This window comes from Daldinia childiae, assembly GCF_008694065.1.
Source record: "Daldinia childiae strain JS-1345 chromosome Unknown Scaffold2, whole genome shotgun sequence".
Lineage (NCBI taxonomy): Eukaryota > Fungi > Ascomycota > Sordariomycetes > Xylariales > Hypoxylaceae > Daldinia > Daldinia childiae.
The window spans coordinates 625,571-652,906 of record NW_022984643.1 but is presented as its reverse complement, the minus strand read 5'-3'; the positions used below and the strand labels follow the sequence as shown (position 1 = coordinate 652,906).

General features: G+C 44.2%; 6 protein-coding genes across 6 annotated transcripts; 3 read left to right on the top strand and 3 right to left on the bottom strand.

Moving 5' to 3' along the window:
- Positions 1 to 1,102: 1,102 nt before the first annotated feature.
- Positions 1,103 to 3,104, top strand: GL218_01104 (putative major facilitator superfamily transporter protein; the record flags this gene model as incomplete). Its single annotated transcript, XM_033577552.1, has 7 exons — positions 1,103 to 1,257; positions 1,363 to 1,710; positions 1,768 to 1,877; positions 1,933 to 2,201; positions 2,260 to 2,668; positions 2,731 to 2,942; positions 3,000 to 3,104. 7 exons carry the CDS (start codon positions 1,103 to 1,105, stop codon positions 3,102 to 3,104), a joined length of 1,608 nt encoding a protein of 535 aa, XP_033439557.1.
- A 1,240-nt stretch (positions 3,105 to 4,344) lies between these two features.
- GL218_01103 (Enoyl reductase LovC) lies at positions 4,345 to 7,687 on the top strand (the record flags this gene model as incomplete). Its single annotated transcript, XM_033577551.1, has 4 exons — positions 4,345 to 4,495; positions 4,556 to 4,933; positions 6,549 to 6,802; positions 6,857 to 7,687. The coding sequence occupies 4 exons, from the start codon at positions 4,345 to 4,347 to the stop codon at positions 7,685 to 7,687; spliced, it is 1,614 nt and encodes a 537-aa protein (XP_033439552.1).
- Positions 7,688 to 8,113: 426 nt separating this feature from the next.
- On the bottom strand, positions 8,114 to 11,891 carry GL218_01102 (Sodium/potassium-transporting ATPase subunit alpha-3; the record flags this gene model as incomplete). The annotated part of the gene is made up of 10 exons (XM_033577550.1): positions 8,114 to 8,414; positions 8,468 to 8,785; positions 8,843 to 9,426; positions 9,484 to 9,832; positions 9,882 to 10,297; positions 10,359 to 10,599; positions 10,651 to 11,192; positions 11,252 to 11,520; positions 11,581 to 11,654; positions 11,722 to 11,891. 10 exons carry the CDS (start codon positions 11,889 to 11,891, stop codon positions 8,114 to 8,116), a joined length of 3,264 nt encoding a protein of 1,087 aa, XP_033439551.1.
- Positions 11,892 to 13,252: 1,361 nt separating this feature from the next.
- On the bottom strand, positions 13,253 to 16,953 carry GL218_01101 (Linoleate 10R-lipoxygenase; the record flags this gene model as incomplete). Its single annotated transcript, XM_033577549.1, has 7 exons — positions 13,253 to 13,558; positions 13,622 to 13,867; positions 13,923 to 14,707; positions 14,772 to 15,000; positions 15,053 to 15,569; positions 15,627 to 16,593; positions 16,647 to 16,953. 7 exons carry the CDS (start codon positions 16,951 to 16,953, stop codon positions 13,253 to 13,255), a joined length of 3,357 nt encoding a protein of 1,118 aa, XP_033439554.1.
- Positions 16,954 to 18,349: 1,396 nt separating this feature from the next.
- GL218_01100 (uncharacterized protein) lies at positions 18,350 to 20,430 on the top strand (the record flags this gene model as incomplete). Its single annotated transcript, XM_033577548.1, has 5 exons — positions 18,350 to 18,491; positions 18,559 to 19,085; positions 19,145 to 19,512; positions 19,570 to 20,009; positions 20,123 to 20,430. 5 exons carry the CDS (start codon positions 18,350 to 18,352, stop codon positions 20,428 to 20,430), a joined length of 1,785 nt encoding a protein of 594 aa, XP_033439553.1.
- Positions 20,431 to 22,383: 1,953 nt separating this feature from the next.
- Positions 22,384 to 23,088, bottom strand: GL218_01099 (Zinc finger protein GIS2; the record flags this gene model as incomplete). Its single annotated transcript, XM_033577547.1, has 2 exons — positions 22,384 to 22,925; positions 22,983 to 23,088. The coding sequence occupies 2 exons, from the start codon at positions 23,086 to 23,088 to the stop codon at positions 22,384 to 22,386; spliced, it is 648 nt and encodes a 215-aa protein (XP_033438497.1).
- Between the last annotated feature and the right edge of the window lie 4,248 nt (positions 23,089 to 27,336).

Genomic DNA, 27,336 nt, shown 5'->3' with positions numbered 1-27,336 from the left:
CGAGAATGATGAGCTGGATGCAAATGCATTTAGCTTCATAGAATTTTCTACAAGGTTTGAAGAATATAGTCTCCTATATTATATATGTAATAGTCAGAACAAATTAATATGTGAATTCCACGAAAGAGACATAGCTCCACCACATCCTGCTGCGCCGAGAGCTGAGAACATGTCATGTTTGCCGTATAATATTATGGGTGAAATCCCCTGTCGGATATAAGCCTGATTTCTTGGCGATCATAGGTTTAAAACATGGCATCTCACCGGGGCTTCCTAAGTTTCTTATTATGTAGTCATCGAGTGATATTCTTCAATGCAATAGCCTAGTAGGGAATTTCTAGTTAGACGCGAAGCCGTACAGCCCGAATTTATTGTACCCAAAACGGTTGTTGCCATGGGTTTGTAGAAGGATTTAGATAGAGGGGAGCCAATAGTATCGCGAGTTGCCAAGCTTCTTTCAGCCTTAGGAGACTTATAATGGAGGTTGATTTGGGGGCTGAAAAAAATGGCATGGAGATAGAATTGATATAGACTTCTCATGTAATTCTTTAAAGGTGCAATTATTTCAATAGGTGGTGAGGGGCTCTATATTAAATCTCAATTGGAGAAACAATAGCTACGGTTTGTACCAATAAGACAATAAGACAGGTAACACGCGACCCCTCATTGGAGACGTTTACTCTTTCGATTGCACTATGTACCTGTATAAAACGTACTATAAATCTACTGGTCCAACATACTGAAGTAACCTAAGCTGTTATGAATATATTAATTATGAACAACACAGATAAGTATATACTTTAATATCTTATCGTTCTTATCTCTTAGGACTAACCTATGATAATTCTGATGCAATTACGCAAAGGTCCACTGTATCGGACAAGTGTCGGCGGATCACTTGTACCGAACTTACAAGGTCTTTAAGTCTTATCAGTCAGACCGCTACAAAAGGCAGCGGGGACCGGACGCATCCCCATTGGATAATTTAATTCGCTATAGGTAAACTTTTTAGGCATTGGGCTCGATTTCTTTTTGTCCCCGAGACATCTTAATACAAGATTTTCTTGGATCCGTCTTACAGTACGGAGGAAATCGAATACTCATGGCAGCAGATGAGACATCACCGTTACTCGAAAATGCGGCCCCTCCGAGGATAAACAGGCCTGCCAAGCCCGCTGGTACCCTTTTCGGTCCCGCAAATCGCATTCTCCTCGCCGGCTTCATGATGGCTTTCACCCTCGGCATCACACAAGTTCCGTAAGAACAACCGCTACCTACCTATTCGCCTTGGCATCATATCAATCTTAATCTCAATCTCAATCTTAATCTCAATTGCAAACTCGATACTGACTATAAAGTCAGAATCAATTATGTGTTCCGTCTTATGGAATGTGATGTCTTCTATAGCCATAATCCCCCGTTTGAGGGACCCGGCGATAGATGTCATCGTCGAGAGATTAGTGCTGGTACTGCGACTCAGGTTTCTATCCTAGGCATGTCGACGTCTTTTAGCGGCGTATTCAATTTATTCATATGTGGCTACTTTATCAAACTTTGGGGTCCGCGATGGGCCTTCGTCTCCCAGACTGTACTTCTAGGTTTGAGGGTATGTACGCAGATCGTCGCCGTGACAATCGGTGGCCGGGAAGGTATAATCATTTTTCAAGCTTGTCAAGCTATAGGTATCATTGGAGGACCCCGCGGTTTTCAGTACGTATAACCATGTTCCCTGATCTCGTTTTGATGGTTCTAATTAAACCAATGTAGGCTAGTTCTCAACACCGCGGTGAGTGAACTGGTCGCGCCCAAAGACCGCACGGCCGTTTTTGGTCGGTTACAAGGATCAATCATGTTGGGAACTGCATTTGGTTTCCTGCGTAAGTCCAAGTAGACAATATTGCGCTCAGCACATTTAATTAACAGCTTTTATAGTGGGAGGCGTGCTCGGCGACATCTACAATATTAGACGTCCATTCGAGACCGCCTTTTTCCTCTATGTGGTTTCTTCACTATACGGAGCATTATTCTTACCGACGGGAGCAAGTGATGAGGCTGCCAGTAAGAAACAAAATGGTCGGGGCATTAGTGCTTTCTTCGCACCTATTAGGATGATCGCACCTCATTCTTACCGTTTAGAGTCGGGCAAAGTTATCAAAAATTACAGCTTGATTTTCCTCGCCCTAGGTATTTTCCTCGGCGTCGTAAGTCATAATATTCAAAACGTATGTTTGTCTTTATTGCCCTCTAACTATCCCGCAGTTCTCTTCCGGATATGTCCCGATTCTCCTGCAGATGTACGCCACTTCCGAATTCGATTTCGGTACTAGTGAGAACGGATATCTCATGTTCGGTAACGCGGCTATCCGCGGTATATTCTTACTTTTCATGTTCCCGAAGATCATATCATCCGGTCGGACCTGGTTCAATGGTACATCAACGCCAGCGGAAACTAGAGAACATAGAGTAGAGACCCATATTCCAGTTAACCCAGGGGATTTTGAAGCCGACGAGGTCGGAGAAGTACCACAAGAACCAATACAGCCCCTTGAGGATGAGGAAGATTCCGGGACCGGATTTGACCTCTTCTTTGTCAGATGGAGTCTGGTTGTCGATTCAATAGTGACAGTAATTGCTGGCTTCTCAACGGAGGGTTGGCAGGTATACCTCGGTAAGATGGCCAGAGACCTCTTTTTAATATTCCTGATGAAATTGACAATTGACAATTGCTAGCTGGATTTTTACTGCCGTTTGCTTCGGGATCGGCACCGGCAGCTAAAGGGGTTATGACTGAACTATGCCCCCCGCAACAACGACAAGATGCCATCAGCGCCATCACCTTAGTGGAGAGCACGGCTACGTTATTAACGCAAGGACTTTTCGGCTTAATTCTTGCTATTTTCTCCGAACTCGGCCAGCCGAGCTTAACATTTTTCTGCAACGCCGTATGTCTTAGACCCCTATTCTAGTTTCTAACAATGTACTTACTAACATCTACCCAGGGGTTTGCTGTACTCGGTTTTGCCGTCTTGTTTATGGCACACCTACCACCACCTAACAGCAAGAGAATTGATGACGAAGATTCGGAAACCGAGACTGAGAACTAGACCCATTAGCCACGGCATAAAAATGCTCTTTAAAAGACAGCGGCGAAGACGATCAACTGGACGAACATATTAGACTGGAAGGTATATATGCATCAGTGCGGAAGGGAACAAGACTGGCACGCCCTTCGCAAATACATTTTCAACTACCTATATAGATATTTTCTGGTAGGACATTGAATAGACATATCGGATAAACTTGTTTAGATTAGTTCCCCGTTGTCGCCAAAGTCATTCTAAGTCGTACACTGCTTGTCACCTTATATCGTCGGAAACAAACGAAGTCGATCCCACATGTCCTAAGTACTCATTAAGATATAGTTACACTTAATAGAACACGGATATCTGTGTGTCACATAGTCCTCCTAATAGTTGATGCTGTTAACTTTGCATAGGCGGTACCAAAGTAAAGATTCAAGTATGCTTAGACTCTCTCTAAGCTAAAGCAAATAAGCCTTCGAGAGGTTGGATTAACTGCAAGCCAAACGATTAGAGTCACACCTATACGCATATTACACTTTAATTACCTGATGAATCGTTCAATCTTAGACAAGTCATTCCGCGACTTTCACTTGTTTGATGAGAATTATGAATCATCCTTACTATCGTGAGACATGTAGTTGAGTCATTAGGTTACTTCTTATACAGCATCATCGAAAAGGTAAGCACTATTGATTAAGAATATATAAATCATGTTTACATACCACCACCTATATATGCGTTAGTTCCTTTCCGGATATCCTAACCTCTACTCCATACCTAAGGAGGTATATACTATCAATCTATTATATACAAAATATGCTTAGTATTTCCTCTGCACGTACTCAAGTAACATAATTCCATGGCAACTTCCAAAGTCTTTAGCACAGACCTTTTTCTAATATGTGCCTCAGGAGATATGTTAGGTACCTCAGGAAGTATGTACCTAGGTACGTAACCTTCGTCAGATTGTTCCTGCTTATTCTTTCTAAAATCACTTCATTTACCGTTGCCCCTCAACAACTCACCGGTTTGTATTTGGCAGTTGGTAACCTAAAAGCTTTTCTGCCGTACTCAGGTACTACCGCCTTCTTTTCCCCTTCACTGGGCCTACTTAAACATTGTCCATCTTCTCTTCGTCTCCCTTCTTTCCAAGTCTCTAAACAACATTTTCAAACAACCTCAATCTAAACTACAAATCCAAAGTCATCGAATATCTATTTTCAATCAAAGGCAGGATTGAATTAACATTCATTCCACCGTAATGGATCGAAGACTAAAAGACATGTTTGGGGACTTCAGTTTCCCAGTCGATTGTATTCGCGCAATCGTACCTTACGGTAACATTCACGCGAACCTCCACGATCTTGGAGAAGATCTTACTCCTCCGCGTCAACTTCAGGAACCTTTAATGGGTGAGTCTAATATAAACTTTCTAGCCCTCCTCGAGAGTTGCAAGACTAACATCGGCACAGTTAATACACCCACTTCATACCAATCTTCTATACCTATCATAAGCACAGATCAGAGCTCGACTCAGGTTCAGACCTTGGCTCAACATGGCGATGGCCAAGCCAACACCGCGAAATACGAAGACGAAGGAGACAGCGTCAGCCCCACATCAGGCTTCTCAACCAACTACCACGGGAAGAGGAATGAAAAAAACAGGCCCGATGATATCACAGATGAAGAGAACTGCGCTGTCTGGATCGAAGGCTTACCCGTCGATATTGATTATCCCACGCTTCTAGGAAAGCTTCGAGGGACAGGCAAGATATATGCCGTTGTCATCAACGACCCTGTTAAGAGGCACCACACGCGCGCCGCCAAGGTTGAGTTCTGGGGACGAGATGGTGTGACAAGACTATTCAACAAGTTCGGAAATGGTGAACTTAAGTTTGGTGAAGTGATGCCAATAGTACGACCAAACCGCGTGAAAAAGGGCGCGCAACCTGTTTCTCATCGCTCCAGAGTCATAGAAATCACAGGACCTATCCAATTAGTCAATACTGTGACTATTACTACGCTACTACGACAATCATTCTTCTATGACATAGAGTTGATCGAGATTCTCTGGATAGAGGGAGGACGATCGATGATGCGGTGGACCTTTGGATCGCACAGAAATCAAGCTGAAACCGCAATGCGCCTCTTTTCCAGTAGGAAGAATCATACCATACCATCTCTATGGCACCAGGTCCATTTCCGCTAGGGGCGGGATCCGTGTGAGCCTTAGAGCTTTATTGTTAAGGGGGGGGGGTTGTTAGGGAATAACTAGAGGTTCTATTAGGTGGACTTTAACAGACATCATGGTCTGTAGAGACAAAGAGATGAAATAAATTGTGTCGTTTTTCCTCAGTTATATATATTTCAGTCTTATTCTATGTCAGGCGGTATACTGTCTCTGCTCCGATACTACTGTCTTTTCCTAGATGTTCAATTATGAGTTACTCTAGATAGGTTTCGTGCCTATAGGATGTTAACAAATTCGTTATCTCTAGTCCTATTTATCCAATGATGAGTGTTTACAGATTACATAGCCTGTTAGTATACTGATTACTATAGTTCATAAGTGGCGTATAGCTCGTCTTGTATACCATTATAGGCGTTATAGCTTAGTGATTAATTCATACAGTGTTGATAAATATTACGGAAAGGTATGTCTAAGCAAGGAGGAAAAGGGGTAGAGCGTCTTATTTGTTAGTCTTTATTCTAAGTCTTTATTCTACACCGCACTACCCGTTTCTTTTCTATTTAACCATAACACTAACTAGAATATCATTTCTAATATAGCTTAGTCAAATATGTTTTCTAATAAGATGACGATTGAATTTGTAACGTGATAGTCAAAGCTACACCAGCCGCCCGCAATCTCATGCACCCGCCCCACGGTACCGGACTCGGAGCTGACTTGGAATCAGTAACTAACATCGATATTTATATATTGGCGTACCATTCGTATCGACCAATTATCAAAATGTCTCCGCCTGGCCGAATCGGAAAGATATCTACTCCACCCCACGGAACCCTTTGCCTTCTACATATGTAAGCAGGCCACCCTAGTCGATGGCGTGCTGATGGCGTGCGACAACACATTCACCACATTGGTCCGGATCGGGTTTGATAAGTCCCCTGGCCATGTAACAAGAGACCCGCCAGTCCCGGTAGCTGTAAATAATTATTAATGGCAAAAGGTTTAAGAAAAAGTACATTAATTATCGACATCGCAAGGTCGGGTTGCGTTTATATGTCAAAATAGCTATGATATACTAGTTGAAATAAGTGCCTGTGAGATAGAATTGCTCTGTATACTTACACGCAACATACTCGGCATCATCGCAGCTATGACGGAAACGCAACCCAGACATACCCACGTCGGCAGAAACTCGTGGAAAACAGTTCGTACACTCCTACGAAAGATAAGAACGAAATCGAGCTTGAATGAGAAATCCCAATCGAACTTAATAGACGGTATCCGAAAAGCTTCCACGCCGACAACGACGACAGATGAATCTGCTAATGTTTCGGTCGCCGAGTTCGCTGTACCCGGTATGCAGAAAGCCCTTGTCGTTGCTCGTAAAGGCGAATATGAGATTCGCCATGACTTCCCGGTGCCGACGGTCGGGGACGATGAGATTATGATTCGAGGACACTACGTCGGCCTGAATCCTATCGACTGGAAATCCGTTGACTATAATTTCTGTTTGCCTGAATTTCCATGGGTAGGCTTACCCCTCCTTACTCGCTAGACGATAATGACTTACAAGGGCATCTAGGTTACGGGACGAGAAATGTCTGGTGTGGTAGCTCAAGTCGGTTCCGCCGTTACTCATTTTAAGCAGGGCGACTATGTCTGGACCAGTACGTATTATAAGGACGTTCGTGCTGGCTGTTTTCAGGAGTATGTGGTCGTACCCTCGCATACTGTGCTTCCCATTCCATTAGGAGTACCCATTGAGGCCGCAGCATGTCTGGGTGTCGCAGCTTTAACTGCATCTATGACATTATGGAAGTGGCTAGGCGTACCGTTCCCGCAACAACCTGTGGATAACGAAGAGGAACAATGGCTTTTGATCTGGGGTGGCTCTACTGTCACAGGCCAATTTACTACTCAGATTGCGCGGCTCAGCGGGATTAAAGTGATAACCGTCAATTCCGTGGAAACAAAGCCGTTATCAGAGCGCTTAGGTGCGAACCATGTGGTGATGAGAGACGGAAAGTCGGATGAACAAGTTGTGGACGAAATTCGATCTATCACCAGCGACAATGTCACGCGGGCAATCGACTTAGTAGGACCTAAAACAGCAAACCTAGCGCTCGATTCCGTATCGAAAACCAAACCCGTCGCCTTCGCACCGCTAGCCATGATGTCAGGTTCTCAAATAGTCCCCGAGAACGTTGAAGTGCATACGGTTGAGATGAAGCAGTTCGTCCTCGATAAGAGCAACGTCCGTTATACTGAAGAACTCGGAAAGCTGTTAGAAGGGGGCCGGATTATTTTGCCCGAGCTACATTTGCTTGACGGAGGCTTACATTCGATTCAGGGGGGCCTTGAGATGTTGAAAAAGGGGAACTTGAAAGGCAAGAAATTGGTGGTGCGGATGTAACGAAAGGGGTAGGAAGTGTGTTTTTAGTAGTGCATTAGAACACCATTGGGTTTTTAACTCGTGGGTATAGTATATAGACTAGCATATGGAGGGCGTTGAGATGGTGTGGCTATTTGATTGTTGCTAATCAATATATGCATCCAAAGTCGAGAGCATGATATATGAGCGCCTGGATCAGAGAAAAATGTGTCGGAATATGCTGGTGGTCAGGCTCAGTTGACTATCAACATTGAGATAAATATTGTAGATATAAATAGATGCTAATAAAGCATGATACGAATAAGTTGAAGAATAATACTATCTGTAATTAGCATATAGGTCTGTTACCATGGAACCACCATAGCTTTCCTAAAAGTCTTCATCATCTCATAAAAACACCTACTCCCCTTTAAACCCCCCAATCTAGTATAATTCCAATATTATATATCACCAAGCGATCTTAGCCAATATTCCGTTAGGGTATCTTCGTATAAGAAACTTGCGTATCTCGTCGAATATCAGGATAAACAGACCGAAAGCAAAGGGTAGAAACCAGTGTTCCACCGGAACAGGCGAAGTTCCCAAAACCGACTGCAGCTGAGGGATATAAAGCCATAGGATAGCCATGCACAGAGCGAATATAACTGCTGGGAAAATATATAGGTTTCGTGTGTGTTTATTGAAGATGGGAGGATGCTGGAAAATACTCCATCGCCGCGTGCGTACTGCGAGCAAGTTGAACCATTGCCTATACTAAGTTAGCTGATTTCACCCCTATGATATTTTAGTCGGATTCCATACATGACAACAAGATTAACGAAGTAAATGGAAGATGCTTCATTTAGTTTTTGCGCATAATATTCTTCGTCGATCCAATCCGGGAGATCTCCAAAGGAAAACCATAGCACGCGGAAGGGTATTCCATTCTTCTCCAGATACCAGTAAGCCATCGCGAAGGAAGCGATAGTCTCAATCATGCCGAGAACACCATACGCGTGGATAACAAGTTTCCAATCGACCAAGCGGTCCTTCTTGACGTTACGTGGTTTGCGCAACAGGACATCAGCCTCCGGTTTCTCGTAGGAGAGTATTGTCGCGGCAGCGCAGTCTGTGAAACAGCTAAATAGTGTCAGAATATTTACCTATAACTATTATTTCAACTCAAATAATGCTTACCAGATAATAATCATGAGAAAGGACGAGAGGATCTGTGGGATTCCAAAGATAACATTGGTCATTACTGGCCAGAACTCAGCGAAACTTCCAGCTGGAAGCAAGTAGCAGATCACTTTCTTCAGGTTATCAAACACCACCCGACCATATTGCACCGCCTCGACAACAGACGAGAATGAGTCGAGCAGTACCATGTCAGCTGCCTCGATGGCAATGTCGGAACCGCTTCCAAGAGCAATACCGACGTCAGCAGCCTTTAAAGACGGAGCATCGTTCACACCATCTCCAGTCATGGCCACTACGCCGTCAGTCTGGAACTCTTTCACGATACGTAGTTTCTGCTCCGGAGTCGTGCGAGCAAAGACAATCTCTTCATACTCTGTCAATACTTTCCATTGGTATTCGTTCAGGCCCAGAAGTTCCGGTCCGCTAATAAGAATCGATGAGCGGGCGTTGGAAGCCTTCGTTTCATCTTCTACCTCCTCCCTAGGGAGCGAGGAGACATTGTGAACCAATGGAGTAGGACTACTTACGATGCCGGCCTCCTGAGCAATCGCAAGAGCTGTAAGAGCAAAGTCCCCAGTCACCTTCATGTTGCATATCGTTAGCAGGGGTATAATACCCGGTTACTAGGCCTCACTTACCATGAATACCCTTATACCGGCACCGCGCAGCGTCGAGACGACTTCGCGGATTTCTGGGCGCAGAGGATCGACAATAGCTACAAGACCAACTAAGGTCAAGTCCGACTTAGCATGCGTAACAATATCATCCTCAAATTGAGTTGTTCCGGATTGATATTGTAGCTCGTCTTGGCGAATGACCTTGCGAGCAAGTAAAATGCAACGTTTCCCCTGGCTGCTATACGCGTTCTTCATGTTATCAAACGATGCTCGCATATCGTCGTCGAAGGGATGTACATCGCCTGCATTATTAACGAAGGAGGAGCATCGGCCAATAAGGACATCAGGGGCCCCCTTTATAGTTAACAATCTGGTATAAGTTAGTATTGAATCTTTCAAAGGCGTTTCGAACCTCTTACGTGTCGCCAGAATTGAAATTTTCCGCCTCGGCCTCTGATAGAGTAGCTTCTAGACAATCCTTCCTAAACATGGAAAATGTCCTGATCATGAACTTGTTCTTACTATTAAAAGCTAGTTCATACGTCTTCTGCCAGGATTGGCGTAGCTGTTGCACTGAGCCGAACCGTTCAGAGAATCTCAATACTGCCTGGTCGGTAGCGTCACCAAAAACACGGCGCTGTTCGATAGGTAAATCCATGGTCGCGGCGTCAAACTCGGCTGCGTTACAGAGTCCAGCGATGGCACGCACTTGATCTACGCCTGTTGTTACCATGCCAGCAATGGCCGGTGCCGTGCTCGTATCTAACTCGTCCTCGGCCGCCTCAACTGTAATGGTGTGAGTCCCAATAGTGCACTCGGTGACAGTCATTCGGTTCTAAACAAAATCAGTTAAGAACCAATGGAAATATTGGCGTCGACGTCGACTCGTTTTTTACCTCGGTAAGGGTCCCTGTCTTGTCGGAGCAGATGACGGACACAGACCCCAGGGTCTCGACTGTCTTTAGCGACTTGCATAGAACTTTATGCTTGCGCATCAGGTTCGCGGTAATCGTCAAACCGGCGGTCAACGCGATAGGCAACCCTTCAGGTATAAAAGCGATAGCTACGCTGACGCACCCGACAATCAGATTCGGGACGTTAATCCAATTTGGATGGACCTTTCTAAGCCAAGCACCCCTAAAGTATTGTTAGCACTGAAGATTGATGATAGATTTATACTTCACTAACCAGACAATCAGTACTATGGTAATCATCATGAGCATGATAGAGCAGATGATGACGACGAAGTATAAAACCTCCTTTTCCAAAGTAGTCAGTTTAACTTTTGGTTCGTTGGTTAAAGCTGCGATGCGACCAAATACTGTGCGGTCACCAGTGGCTACGACCAAGCCCATACAGGATCCAGATACGCAATGGGTACCCTGCAAGCCAATGCAGCGAGTTTCTAAGTAGTTATTGTCTGTCGAGTCTACAGTTGCTGCGAGAGGTAAAGACTCTCCGGTTAGAATAGATCTATCAAACTTAGCATCGCTAGAAACTTGGAGGAAGCGCATATCAGCCGGCAATTTGTTTCCAGCCTTAATGCACACTATATCGCCCGGTACGAGCTCTTGTGCATCGAGGGAGGCCTGAATACTGTTTCGGATGACTAGGGAGTCTTCAGGAAGCATGTTCTTGATAGAACTCATGACACGAGATGAGCTCCAGTCCTGGAACATATTAAATGCAGCCTGGATGAAGAATACTGCAACTAGAACTATTGCCAAAGCCTAAGAGCGAAGGTCAGAAATACTAGAAGAATTAGGTCCCGTCCTAGATTATTACTTACCAGATTAGCCAACGATGGAGGTTGGCCGAGCGGTTTCCACGAGATGAAAACCAGAATAGCTCCAAGCAGAAGTATAGGGCCGAATCCTTTAAAGAAGTAACCAAAATATTTCTGAATGGTACGTGATTCCGGGGGAGATGGGGCATTTCGCCCGTATTCTTTCATTCTACGAGTAACTTGTTCGGTTGAGAGACCCTCAGTCATCGATGCGCTGAGACGTCGGAGGGCCTCTTCAGTCGATATCGTGTGCCATTCGAGCTCAGATAGATCTATGTGATCCAATGTTAGTAAGCGCTCTGAGTGCAATGCTTAAAGTATGACCCCTTTACCCTTAGTAGCTTTATCTTTCGCCTCGGATAGCTGTACGACATTCTTCTGTTTGGATTCTTCGATCTGGTACGAACTAGAATCTCGATATTAGAAACTACACGCAATCTATTATTGTTGAATTAGTAAATAATGCCACTTACACGGTGCGGTACTGGATAGGAAGGATGATAGATGGATCAACTTCACGTCGTGAGCGCACGCTACGAATAGACATTGAGCCGCTAGATTGTGCACGACGGAGTCCACGAGTAGGACGGACAGCCTCCTCCTCGTCCCATTTTACGCCAGGTTTAAGGTCAGGTTCGTCCATTTCGGAAAGAAAATATGAGAGTGTGTAAGTCGATGCACATGCACCACACGAGGAAGACGAGATGAATGAAAAGCCCCGAGAATGTAACAGAAAGTCGGTCAATTGAGGTGAAGGTCTAGGTTACTGACTGAGTTAACTACCAATTTATATTATCAGATATTGTTATCTATCTAAGCTAGGTAGGTGTCTAATAGGAGTTGATGAGAACGATGAAGTGGGAGAATAAAGCTGTTGATGACATGCAGGAAAACAGGATGTCGCACTGTTAGTTGTTAGACGTCTTCGCATCTTCTTCACAGTATAACTTAATTACACATACTCGAAGCTCCGTTAAGCTCCAATAATCGCATATCACATGTTGTTGTTTTTTCGCCGATTTCAAGCGCCAGGAACCCTAGAGAGATGTAAAGAGGCGGTGCCAATTAACCTGCATTCTTTGAAAATTGAGCTTGACATAATTCGCGCACCGGATCTAGCAAGGCTCTGCTCAGCTATCAGCTCCGGGGGGTTCAAAGGTGGGCAAGTTATGAAGAAACGGGGTCTAAGTCACAACATATATAAAACATCATCATCATGGTACAATTAATAGTTAGGGATGTACTCGGATGTGTATTTAAACTAACTAGTAAAAAAGGAACCGTGCTCCACGCAGGGAACATCAATACATAGGAGGGCGGCCTCCCAACTTGTGGGTCAGCCATCAAAAAGGCTCCTCAATATAATATATATCTCTCACATTACCGACTAGAAAGGGATCTGGCTTGTCTGTGGGGTATGCATTTCATTGACAAGGATGTAACCTCTCCCCTGCGAATGATGTATTCATACATTCAAGATATATCTAGGTAACTAGTTAATATATACCTCTTTTTAGATATGACTTCCATGTCTTGCACATGGCAGGGTGGAAAACTCTCTTTGTGTGTCTCACGCCGCCGTCATTACGTTCTGCCTTACTCTGATAGGTTAGAAGCCATGTAAGCTCGGTTTTTATTTTCCTATCCGGCTGTAAGCGTACACTTAAGGAGAGTAGGTCTCGAATGTGCATACTTGCTTTTCAACCTCGCTTACGAGTACTTCGAACGACATGAAAGTTAAATGGGATAATACGTTATTGTGTTCGGGGCAGTAAATTTTAGAATGCTCCATTGCTATATTAAAAACCCTGACAATTTAGAACTGGGACAACAATTTACATCATAAATAATAACCGCTTATAAGAGACCAGTATCCATAACTCCTTTCTGAATTAGACGTAGCTGAGAGAAGATAACGGAGGTGTATGTTTCATATATCTCTAATGAAGCATCGACTCCCTCGTTTACAACTCTCCACGCACACATCATCCCCGAACTAGTCATCTAGTCATCGTAGCATATCTTCATCGTGCACGGGAACGGAAAGTATGCTCCCCTGTCCTCTCTCATATACATATAAAGGCCTCCAGGCTGAAGGACTTTCTTAAGCTCACCCTGAGGCCCAGGTGCTCTCCGCAAATTCTTCAATTTGAATACTGACCGGAACATTTCAGTAAGCCCTGCTTGGCCGGCGTCGCGCCCAAGACTGATTTGCGGTCCAAGCCCGAAGTGAATATAAGCGTCCAGTGGACGACGTGGGTTCACTTTGTCGGGATCAGCGAAATGTTCAGCGTCCTTAGCCGCGCCGGTCTTTGCAAATTCAGGTCAGCTATGCTTTAATTCTTTATCAAGTTGCTTGGGCATTCCACTTACAGAGCTAATAAAAATACGGTCGCCAATACTGATCGATACCTCGCGACCGTCGTCCTCTATGATAGTATCCCCGGCCGCTGCTCGACGATACGAGCCAAATGTTCCCGAAAGCCTGATACCTTCCATACAGTATCCGAGCACCAGCGCGTCAGTTTCGCTCGAAGACGGATTGTTCGCGATGCTATGAATCTCAGGGATATACTTGGATCCTTCCGAGGACAAGTAGTAGTCTACGGCTTGAGCGAACTATTTGAGCGTCAGTTACTATTATAATGATGATTCTAGGGTCTTCGAGGCGTACCACTTCTGAGATATTCGGCACAGATGCCGCTGCTGTAGGTAGAATCTGGGTCCATGTAATGTCATAGTTATTCATACCAGCTTTGGACAGACCTTTGACCAAATTAGTGCCGTACGATGCCAATGGGTCATTCTTATTTGACCCAAACAACAGCCCGCTAATTCCAAAGCCCGTCACCGTCTTCACGTTATCTTCAATCAATTTACCTAATTGGCCAGCAATAGCCTTTGCCGCCTTTCGCATTGGGAATGCCTTCATGGGATCGATGTCAGAGAAGATACAGATAAACACCACAGAAAGAGCCAAGTATAGTTCCTGCTCGCTATAGATGCCATTCGGATTCTCCTTTGTCTTGAGCGGCAGATTGAATACACGAGAAGTAAAGTGTACTGGTCCAAGATTTCCAACATCACGGACAATATCCACAAAATTCTGACCCGCCAGCTTGTAGGTCTTCTCTTTTATGAGTTGGTCCGTGATATGAGAGTAAAATTTCTTGATTTGGGAATGCCAGTCCCCTTTGTACAACTGATCGGGTGCAAGTTCTGTCTGACCAGTATAGGAAGGTGAGTCTCTCGAATTCAAGAAGCGTTTCCCGCTATGGCCCATGAGGTATGAGAGTCCTTCATTTCCTATGGTACTATACTTATCTTGATTATCGTGTATATGTTGCGCCCCACTGTAGGTCGTGACGATAATAGGAGGTGGTATAAGTGAAGGTCGATCGTAGTTGAAGTCTTGTACTCGTCCTAAATTAGTCAATATCATCTTGGTTTCACTTGGAACTGAACATTTTAGTTAGCTTTCACATTTATCAATTATAATGTATCCGAGAAGTGGTAAACATACCGACCATGGGGTAATGGGCGTAAACTGAATCTCCTCTGAAGTGATTCGGGAAGGCTCGTGTGAACAGCTTATAAAATACACAGCCTTGATTAATGTTCAGATCATACGCAACTTCATTGTATCCCCAAGATGTGAGACCACGTGGGTGGTAGTCAGTAGTGTAGAAGCGGTCTCCTCGAGTTAAACAGACAGCATCAGAAAGAATGACCCGAGAAATCGTGTAAGTAGGCTGATCAATATTAGTACTCTCATAATTGTATACCACAAATAGGTAAACATACAGCAATTCCAACTCCAGGAACCATTGGCTCTTTTGCCTCCTCGGCAACAATTCCCGGGTAGAGCTCGACGAAATCAGGATGTTCATATAAATGGCGGAGTGAATCAGCAATTTCAGGGTCAGAGTTGATGTCTTCAAACTTCTCATACGGCTTTAGTCCAAAATGCTTGCGGAACTCGTTCAAGCCTGCAACGTTCCACTTTCGGCCCTGAAGGATACCTAATATTTCGACGGGTTTCATTGATTCTGGTACGTTACGGTCACCAAATGCTCCTGCACAGTCTTCGATAGCGTCGGAGATACACCCGACAAGATCCTCATCGCTGAATTTACCATCGGAATTTCGCTTGAAGCCCCCGAATACTCTCTCAGCAGGATCATCTGGAATACCGCTATCGAACTTGGCAAAGCCCATAATCAAGTCCTGATGACTTAGTTCTAATGGATCCTTATGAAACAGCTCGCGAAAGAACCCCTGGAGCCATTGGTCGTCTTTGTCTGAGATACATGAGTGCCACCTACAGATTATTGAGTAACTGTAACTGGAGGATCGGCAGTCTGTTTGTATTACTTACCTGTAGCAAAGGTTAAACTCGGCTGAAACCATACTACCAGTACCACGCTCAGACCCAGACTTGGTGCCAACATCGTGGCCCATCTCTGCGCGGGGGTCAAGAGTCCATGTAGTGTTACTCCGATTGAGATTGACAATATTTCTTACGTAGTCAATCAATGTGATATTGATGTACAATCCAGAGGTGACAAGTCGGGCCGTCTGGAAAAGATCATTGTCATATTTCTTCCATGCAGCCGCAGCCTTCTCTTCGCTTAGTCCTGCGCGCGGAGGCGTAAAACGACCACCCTCGTTAATCGTAGCTAGGTTTGCTGCTACGTGGTTATGGAAACGGTTGAACATGATTAGAATAACGCTAACTCCAGGAGGTGACCCAAGAAGCCGCTTGTCCGCATAAGTGTCGGGTTTCATCATTCCATCCTTGAAGGTCCTTACGGAATCCTGCATAGCCTGATTGCTTCCGTAGAGAGGGGAAAGATCCAAGTACGAAGAGGTCTTGGTCTTGCTCATATCAGTATGATCTGTCCAGAAGAGATCATGAATGATGATAGTTGCCCAATACCAAAGCACCGAAGAGACATTGTTCGGGTGCTTTCGGTATTTAGTCCTCTTCATGACCGATTCGAAAATGAGACCCGGGTCAGGCATGGCTCCTAGGGGTACAATGCCTGGGCGACAACTCCTGGCATATCTTGATCCGGCCGCTCCAAGTTGAGGGTTCGTTGGGTTGTTCCATGACCCGTCTGCCATCCTGTATTCGTGTTTCTCGCCCATATATAATAGAGGTGGGTGGTCTAACGTGTACCAAAGTTCGTTCAAGAATGTATTGGTGAGCTCCTCTCTGAGTTGTGATCTATGAGGTAGTCCAGCAACAAGCTGGATGACGCGCTCCATTATCATCGTCTTATCGTCTACAAGCTGTTCTCCTTTAAGCTTGTTTCGTGCCAGGTCTAGGACTGTCTTCACATCTGTTATAAATATTTAGCTAAATACTGTTTTCCAGTTGTTTATGGTGACACACCTTTCAGACGAAGATACTTCAAATCCTTCTTTAATCCTGTCCTTTTAATCGTCGTACTATAAGTGCCATCGCCGTTTTGAATGGGGAGAGGTCGTCGTGAAGCGTTTAGAAATTGTCCAAATTGGGCAAAGACAGTTGAGACACCTTCACGGTCGGCCTTTGGAAAACGTTCGGGCTTCTCCTTAGAAGAAGGTCCAGATGAGGATTCTGAAGACTTGCTCATAGTAGTAGAGCTGTTAGAATCGACATAGCGAGGTCTACTACCGTTAGTTCCATGAACCTCGTTGCCTGTTATCGTGTCTCCCATCGTGGTTTGCTTGTAAGAGTCAACTTTCAGAAATAAGTGTCGAGCATAGCTAATAGCTTTCAATAGACTATGAGTTCTAGAGACTACTTAACATAAACCAGATTTGCTTTGGTAATAATACAAACATGGCTAGCCGACTCGGAGAGGGATTTCAATCGGAAGAACATCTTGTGTTTGGATATAATATTCTCGGACTACATGTGCAACTATCCGAACCGAATACCCACGTAGGTCAACTCTCCTTAGAACCAATGCAAGCCTCATATAACATGGCCTATCCCATTAAGAGTGTGACAACAGCAGAGACACAATCAGTACCTAATGCATAACGAGCGGGGTATCAGATAGAAGCGAGTAACAATCATATTATTAATTCACCGCCCTTACAACGCCTAGAAATTACGCTTGACGTAAATATTGACATTTGGCGCACCTGGTGGCGTTCATGCTGCCGCCCCTAAACTAGGTCATATATTTAATAAATCAGTTCTATAATTATTTTAACAAAATAGCAACTACACTGTCTTAAGACTTGAATAAATTACATTTCCTTGATAGAAAAGCAAACAACCCTAGTGGACGTACTCGCAGATTCCAATCAGTAACATGATGCGGTTAGCCACATTTCGTAACCCTTCACATAGAGCTGAACAACTAGAATTGGTATTGATCAACGTTTGTTATACCTAGTATTACGCCAATGAAATAGTATAGTCTAGTAGTCCCACCAATAATACATTACGAGATGTAAGATGTCAGCTCATATATACTAAATAACCAATTAGACCTTGCCAGTTAATAGTATATTGCAATCTTATGCAGTTGATTATGCAGTTGAGCTTAGCTATCTGACTAGAGAACTTATTGAGTTTGTAGATAGTTCTCACCTTGACAAAATATCCCTCTCAACAGCAGTAGAGAACTATAGCTAGGTACCCATTCAAGTTGAATAGGTGGCTGTCAGCCACGACTTGGTTTCCGAGCATACGTAGACATGCTTTTTAACTATGATCGACCTAGTGATTTTAAGGGATCATTTATACTAATAGTTCGGACATAGTTACCATTACGTCCTCGCCGAGACAGCCTCCCGATGATCCAATAATTTACTACCGAACGCCTATTTGGCTTGGCGAAATTGTTTCGTATGTACGGTGATCTTAGAGCAGTTGCATTAGCTTCTCGCTGTATACATAACCTAGAGACTTCTGGTGGGTCGCTCGGCATCAACCTGTGCTGTGTAGCACTCTCCTAAGTCTGCCCTTTTATAATGGAACGATATCACTTAGCACCCGAGGGGCGTTATCTGACGGGTCGCGAGGATTCAAAAGGGCATGTCACAACGTCCTCAATTCTTGATAGAAATCTAGGTTACCATACTCCTGCATAGACAACGATGGATACAGCAAAAGAGACTCGTACTCCCCAAAAGCTTGTGCTATGTTTCGATGGCACAGGCAATAAGTTTAGAGGTGACGACAGTGACAGTAACATCTTGAAGATATTTAGATGTTTGGATCGGGAATCCGGTAGCCAATGTATATATCTTAGATCCGTTCCGAAGGCATGCAGACTTCCATACCACCTCGCTAACTGTGAGATTAGATCACTACTATCAACCGGGGATAGGGACATATGTCGTGTCTAACTCGCTATCCCACACAAGTCTAAGTGCTAGAATCCGATCATGGTACTTGAAGGCCAAGGACTCTGCCGTCGGCTCAAGCTTCGACCACCATGTAGTAGGTGGATATCGATTCCTCATGCGTTTCTATCAGCCAGGTGACGAAATCTACTTTTTCGGCTTCTCCCGAGGAGCCTATGTAGCCCGGTTCCTAGCGGAGATGCTTGACTATATCGGTTTACTTTCGCATGGAAATGAAGAGATGGTGTCCTTCGCCTGGAAAGCATTTTCTCAGTGGCAGAGTCGCCAGTCTGACCAGACCGAAGAACATCAGGCCCAACGACAGGAGATGTATCGCTTCATGAAAGGATTTCGAGAGACATTCAGCCGCCCTGTGAAGAGAATCCGGTTTTTGGGACTATTCGATACTGTCAACTCCGTTCCTCGATTCGAGGCTGCGTGGATGCAAAGGTCGAAAATGCCATATACTGCGAGAAGTAGCGCCAAAGTAGGTCAAATTACGTAGTAACTATTGTTATCGTTCGCTTGACTCACTGCTACTCATAGGTCATTCGACATTGTGTATCCATAGATGAACGTCGCGCAAAGTTCAGACAGGACCTTATTTACCAAGGGGCTATTAAGGACCACAAAGCACATAGGAACTTGCACGAAGTTATGCACGAGAAGTATCGCACAAGGCGAGGTACGGCCTTGGGGTTGACACCTAGTAGCATGCCAGATAGAGGGCGACGCGAAACCTTAGCCCCCCCTGATGAACATACGTTCCGGCCCCATTCCCGTTCCCGGTCCCGAGCAACGAGAAGCTCTGTTGACAGAACGAGCCAAATCGGTGATGATAAGCCGGGAATTGCCAATATGACGGACATTGACGAGGATTCGGATGATGATGAACAAGATATCGACGAGATCTGGTGAGTTCAATAACACCAAATAATGCCTGAAGATAATAGCAACTAAAGTCAAGATAGGTTTGCCGGCGGCCATGGCGACGTTGGAGGTGGATGGGAGATCATGCCGGACACTAAATCTGCGAGCCATATACCCCTTGCCTACATGATCAGAGAAGCACAACGAGCAGGTCTTACTTTTGACCCGGAGAAGCTAGTTGAGATGGGTGTCATCGAAACTTCCGAAGAGCCTGACACTAATGCCCACCACGACAGAGCTATTCCAGACATTCGCGTTGACAAGTCAAGTCCAACGAGCCAAGCTCCATCCAGCCTTGACATCCAACCTACGCATTGGGATCACTTCAATTTTATAGGCGACGAAGAAAAGAAAGAGCAAAGCGAACAGAAAGTCCGGCCATTCCATCAGATGCTTCATAAAGCCCATTTAGCCAGAATACACGACTCTCTGGAGTTTGCGTCTGGCTTAACTAAAGGTCAAGTGATGACCTGGAATATAAGTACGCTACCTCCCTACTCCTTTACTCGCTCGCCGCTCTCGTATACCTAGATCTATGCAATACCCTATATATATAAAGCCAATAGAAGATAAAAGCTAACATTGATGCTCTAGTGGAGTATATGCCATTCCGGAGAATGGATCTACAACCAGACGGATCGTGGAAGCCAATACGTTGGCCGCTCCCATGCGGTGAAGTGCGAGATATTCCTCATACCGCCAAAATACACGGTTCGGTAATCCGACGCATGAAACAAGATAACACCTACCGTCCCGGGAATCTCATTATTGGTGGTGGCGGACGCGGGCAGCGCGTAGCCCCTGAGTCTTATGGTATTGGTGAATGGAAATGTGTCCAAGATCATGAAGATCCCATAGGCGAGGTTTGGGTCAGAGATAGAACTAGCAACGCCGAGTCATGAATCATATGTCTATGAGTTGATGGTAGGGAAATTGAACATTATATGGAAATCCTTTCAATATACTCGTCGCTAAACTAGACAATGCCTAACCTATACTCCTTTTCCCAGTTTCAACTCCAATATCAATTAACTCGTACCCCTCACCAAGTCATTTCACTAGGTTAGGTAAATGCGAGAAAATCGGTCAGTACTAGAAGTTAGCCAGCTTATCAACACGATTCGTAGGATTTACCTAGACCACCCAGACAAGCCATCCAGTCCTATCCAGCATCACGCATGTATCAGCGTTACGCTGTGGGATTCCATGCTAACCCATATAGCTCTAGCCATGAGGACATATCGAGTTAGAATCCGCGAATCAAGCAAGGGTGCCAAATGACATGGCATGTCTATCAATTGTCTAGGAATGATGGCCGGTAGTTGATTTATTCGTATTAGCTTGCTTGTTATACATGTAGACTAAATAGGCTTTTTATCGCTTCATTGCTCCCAACGACACGAATAGAATATCGTATAATGGCATGGTACGAAACCCATGTTCCTTCTTTAGCACTATATCCGCAATTTGCTTCAACTTTATTCAAAGACTCCATCCTTTCCTGAGGGGCTAAGTAAAGTCTCGACCTGGGGTACGTGATGTAGGCGACTGTTAAAAAAGACACTTAATAATCCCGGAGAGGACTTCGGACAAGAAAGATATGGAAAAATATATTTGAATAATATTGATTTTCTTTTTAAGTGGTACTGACTTCACACATAATATTTTTACGATATAATATAACTCGATAAACTTGATTTGACTTGACCTATTGGCAACGAAGATTCCGACTTCCTCAACTAACTACCCCCCTTTTTTTATTTTGACGGTGATCCCCTCCATTGCAATCCTCTTAAACATTAGTTCAAACACTGGATGCTTTTTTTTTGTCCTCTTCTTTTCCTCGTGCTATTGTCAAGTTGGTCACGTCCCCACTTACTCACTTCACATCTGCCCTTTGTTTTGACATTCTCCCCTAAAAGACCTTATTCTCTAAGATCTCTCTACGGAGGTAGGCCTTACTCAACATAGCCCGCATCCAACCAAGTCTGCTGCAGCCAAGTACCTTGCGAGTTTCGAGTTTCGAATCTTGAGCTTCGTGTCGTTCGCTTGTGGTTTTGTCCTCCCCAGTCACGTACTCAAAAGAACTGCTTGCGACGATGCACACAGATTTTAGCCCGCCCTCCTTTTTCTCGTTAAAATGCCACTCCTCCCTCACTCTCCTCAATCTTTGCTAGTCATAATACAGGAGGGCGAAAATTGGGTATCTGAAGAATGATTTGATCCGATCGGTCAAAATGGTCTGTACGTGGACCCAATCCGTCAAGGAATATTAACCGCCCGCATTAATATTGCGCGTAATGGAGAGGTATAACCGTATCGTATCATGTACGCCATGAGTCATGCCGGAAAAGAACACAAGGGGATAGAAAGACGGGGGAAAAAAATAGGAGTTTGAAATTGGGAGAAGAGGTAAACTCCCAGGTCGATTCCAAGAAGCTCGTGAGAAATCTAGTATGACTCACGCTTTTCAAACAGTAGGAGCTTATGATAGCCGAGGACCCAGACACCGATAAATAGGTGATGCGATGAAATATTTGAAGGGATAGATGGCAGTAAAAATGGTAGTTGTAGTAAATCAGGCAAGAGATAAATGCTCGTTATGCTTAAATTTTAATAATTCAAGATGCAAATGTAAGGAAAATATGATTATCCAAAGTTTTGTAAGGCCTCCTTCAAGGAGATTTTGTCTAGGTAACTTGATTCTCGCGGACAGAATTTATCCTTTTGAGATGGCTGGTGTAACAGTTAAAGCAATCAAATTCGTTCGGGAGTGCTGTCGAAATAGCTACCCGGTCGACAGATGCTGGCCATTAAACTAAGCCAGATCGAATACCGCATAATTTGCGATATTCTTATGCTACCGGGGGGATAGCCGGAGCAGCGGGGATCTCAACCTCAGCCGGCACTTCGCCGTTAGTGGTCTTTTGAGGGCAGTCGCGGGAAATGTGGCCAGCTTCGCCGCACTGGTAGCATGTCTTGCCAGCAGTGTTTAGAGGGCCACCATTAGGTGCTGTGCAGTCTCTCGAGATGTGACCGAGTTTCCCACAAGCATAGCACTTCATAGCCTGAGCTTGACAGTCGCGCGCAAAGTGATTCGGCCCGCCACATTTATAACAGGTAGCCGGTCGAGGTCCACCGGCGAAACCGCCCCGACTAAAACCACCGTAGCCACCACGGCCGACCGGAGCACCACGTCCGATTCCAACACCAGCAGGGTTAGGGCAAGCTCGGGCTAGATGGCCTGGCTGACCGCAGTTGTAACAACGACCATTCCCACCAGCACCGCTTAAGCGCAGAGTAGGACAGTCAGCCTGGACGTGTCCAAGCCCTTGGCAGTGGTAGCACTGCTTCGCCTCGGTAGTACGGGGGAGAGGGCACTGGTTAGACTCGTGTCCTGGGCAAAAGCTGTTAGCTAAAGATCGAAAACTCTATTAAGGGGGTGGAGGTTTACCTGGCTGTTTGCAGTTGTAGCAAAGGCGTTCAGCAGAGGAGCAAACCTCGGCATAATGGCCAACATTGCCACACTTGTAACAGGCTCGACGAGATAGAGAAGACATTTTAACTAGTCTGTGAGTCTGTGTAGTTCCATTATCAGCACAACACTTCACATAAATTTTATCTTCCGCTGTCCACTCTTGAATGACCCGTTTGCAGCGATGTGGTAGTGGTATGTTAGTATTCTTGTTCAACGGCAGCCAGTCTTCAATCGAAATAGAAGTGGGCATTTCGTCAGAAATACGAATCCAAATTTGTCCAGGTCACAAGTTTTCCTTGAGTAACGGGGGTTATTCGTATGTAGTAGGTATTGCCACTAGGATATTCATCCACTGATATTATAAAAGGTAGACATTAATCAATTTGGATGCAACCCAAAATGGTAATAAGGTACCGCCACGTGCAATTTCTCATCGGATAAAATACCCCACGAGGAATGGTATGGTTTCGCAAACTAAACGGATGAGCGCCAGGTATAGTTGAGTGGTTTTCCAGAATCTGCAGGTCGAATTGCTTTTGGTTACAGACGTTTGGGTTTGTGATACCCGACACAAAATGCGAGATAGACAACCCAACCTGCCCGATCGATATGAGATTCTAGTCGAATGTAGTCTTTTAAAGAATTGTAACTACGTTTTATCGAATAGTTTCGAAACCAATCTTCCTTGACTTGCGCGTCTCGATATTAGATCGTACGTATGGCAATATTTTAAATATATGAGTCGATTTTCTCGTTACTATAATAGATAGCATCTGATCGGAGGCGAATTCTCTTGGAACATTGGTTGTCGGGAGGTAGTAAGAGGATCGGGTTGACGGATAGTCGGTTATGCGCAAACTAATCGAACCGCTCGCGCCGAGATTATCAGGCCAGTAATGATGGAATCACATTGTCGCTAGATATTATAATCCGTATATTCGGAAATTACTCGATACCTTCTGCTGAATACCGAGAGACAAAAATGTCTCTAAATTGTTTTGGAGTCGGCGCATTAAGAAGTAGTCGTTAAGTCCATGAGTCGCAAAATAGGCGCGTATAAGAGAAAAATAGATATCTGCGGGGTCTTTGTCGCGGCGCATAGTTTAAGATTGTTAAAGTTGCGCGCGCAATCAAATCGCATAAATAATAATCGTTATTATTGTCGCCGTCATCGCCGTTATCGTAGGATGCTGTGTAGGAGTTGTTTGTCGCACAACATGAAGAATAATAATAAAAAAATAGATAGGTCGATTTTCTGGACCTAGACTTGTCGCTGTACCACACACACCATTTGCGCGCGCCGGGTCATTTCTTGCAGAATGCAAAAATGATACGTAGATCAAAATGATTAAAAAAAAAATAAAAAAGATTTTAACTCACATTTCCCTTAAGAACCTTATCAACTTCCTACTTATTCCTTCTCTCAACTCTACTTCTTCAACTTATACTGCTGCTATATCCGTTCAACCAACAGCAACCTTCTCCAAACACTGCGCGACCTCCAAAGGGGGGGGGAGTTGATAATAATATGCGATTACGATACGATGCGATGAAGATGTAATATTTAAGATCACAGTCAAAGAAAAAGGAAGGGTTAAGAAAAGAGTAAAGGGACGAGGGAAAGGGCAAAGAGGGCACGGAGTGAGGGGGGACAGGTTCCAGAGCATGTGGAACCCGGCGCGGGCGAAGGGGCTACTCCTCTAGAAGATAGGTTAGGTACCTAAAGTACCGGATACAATTGCTTCGTAATAACTAATGCACTATCTAAACCGGCTACTAACGTAGTAGATACCTTTTAGCAGTTACCTATAAGCCCTTAGTGTAGTAGACACTTCCCTGCATACAACATGTACGTGCCTACCTTAGTAGGGTTAAATTACATATTAGTGGATGGATCGTCAAATTCTGGTGGAAGTTTAGGTGGTTTAGGTACTTCAGGTTTTTTTTTTTTTTTTTTTTTTTCATATCTCTTCTGTTTTGAACTTCCTTGTTTTGTTTTAATTAACTATTGCTACATGTAGGTACATTTTTCGTTTCTTTTCCAAGAGATATTCTATACCCCATGTTATTGTCAATAGGCTTCTATATTCATATTCCTTGCGTTTGTACTACATCACTTTTGTGTTACCATGTTATACTCCTCTTTGCCAACATACCTAAGCCTACATCGTCAACTTCGTCAACTTCGCTATAAGCGTTAGAAAAAAACGAAATTAATTAGAAACAAAGTACTTGGTATATTTACTACTTTCCATTTTGGAGTTCGATTGGCCAACTTACCAACCAATAATAATACTACCTAACCTTCCCCCCTTTATTCTAGTGTCTTATGGTTTGCTGCCCTGCATAACTACCGCGAAAAATTTCACATCTACTACAGTACTAATCTAGGTAGGGAGACATGGATCTAATGTGATTCAAAGTCTCACTAGTATACTTTCGTAGACTTTAGCGAGCTACCATCAGATGCCAACTATCCCGATTCTTTTCGTGTTGGTTCGTTTTCATCTCTTATATCCCTCAAAATTCCATGTTTATACCATGTACTATGGTACCTCACCTTCAATTCCACGTGTTTATATATCTTTGCCAGGTTGCCATAAGAATAATAGTGGAGGTCAAGAAAGTGGGCAGACTCTCGAATAACGAGATGAGAAGAGATATGTACCTAATGTACACTCTTCGGCGAATCTCATGTTAGCCTACTCGAGCTGATGATCCTTCGTAACATGATCCCCGGTTATCCATATGATTTAGACGTGATACCCGACCCCACATCATAGGACTTGAGGCCCGAAAGATGCGCAGAGAAGACTGGTTAGAACGGGACGGGATGAAAAAAAGAAGAGAGACAGGGTGATAATCTGGAACAGTCTAACCAAGCTCTTCGAACCTTGCATGCAGTAGATGAACCCTACTTGAGATGCCCTGGTTAGGTTATTATCAATCATTTCCACAGATGAGAATGTTTCGTTTAAGCATTGCATCTTAGAAGCATCTGGTGGAAGAACAAGCTGCTGGAATTTGGAACCTGCATATTAACGCCACATGGCTTCGATAGTAATGAGGAGCTATTTATTACTTACATCCGATGTATCACTCAGTATACATATATACATCCAACCGAGTCCTTTGCTTGTAGGTAGGGGTAGGGGGTAGGGGGGGATATGTGGGAGATGTTATTATCCCACCATTCTTCCCCCTCATCAGCCTACAAAGACCCTGCCCCTCCATGTAAATCCTCGTGCTCCAACCAACCAGAGCTCCGTCGCAAGGCCGGGGGTCGTAGAATTTCGCTTCCGCCTTGTTGATCTTCCAACATCGTCAACTTACTGGAATTGCGACTGTGATCGCGATCTTGATTAGTCACATCTCGTTGGAGCATATTAGCACGCTTCCGCCCTTGGAAGTTTTGCTGGGATTGGTCGCGTCGTAGTTAGTCTCATTTAATATCTCACTTCTTTAACCTCATTCGCATAGGTGTGTTTATTAGAGCGGCAAGTCCTACATATAAAAATGTTCCTTTAAATTTTATATTGAGAGACTTGGTAAAATTAGAATAAGTTATAAGTTATTGATAAGACCAAACACTCATACCGAATATTTGTTATCCCAAGTGAATATATATCAATCAGGCTGGGTATATAGATTTATATACACGTAGCCTACTTCTGCTAAGAGCCTCGCGATATGGCTTGGCTAACCATGTTGAGCCTCGGCGCAAGAAATTCCACGAATCTACGCTAAATACATTTGTAATCATCACTTGCGACACGACACCTGACTGCGCTTCGTCGATCATAACATAAAGAGTAGTATACTGAAAGACTTAACAGGGTATATTATCCTGGAGTCAAATTAATCCCGTGAGAATAGGAAATCAGATGTGTTTCTGAATGGTCGACAGTATAAACTACTTCCTATCAACTACATCAGCATACATGTAGGTATGTTAGACATATATTATTAGAGTTATTAGCTTATACTTGGTAATACTCAAGTAACAGTCCAGGACAACACCACGAACAGCCCCAGTAACTCCGATTACATTAGGTAGTAATGAGTACCGTTAAAATAGTTCTTTTATGTAGGATGAAGAAAACCTGTCTTTTCTCTCATCTCATGGTAAAATATAAAATAGTTAACTAAAACTATAGCCTTGTCTCTTCGATAGCGCCTGCACCATAAGAGGTACACACTGCTTGATAAAATTTGGTTTGACGTGCGCTCCGCCAAGAGAAGAAGACTTGATTAGCAGGTAGTAAATAGTTGAATGGTGGTTTATGAAAGCAATATTAACCCGCGCTCCCCCAGCGCCAGTGCTAGAATC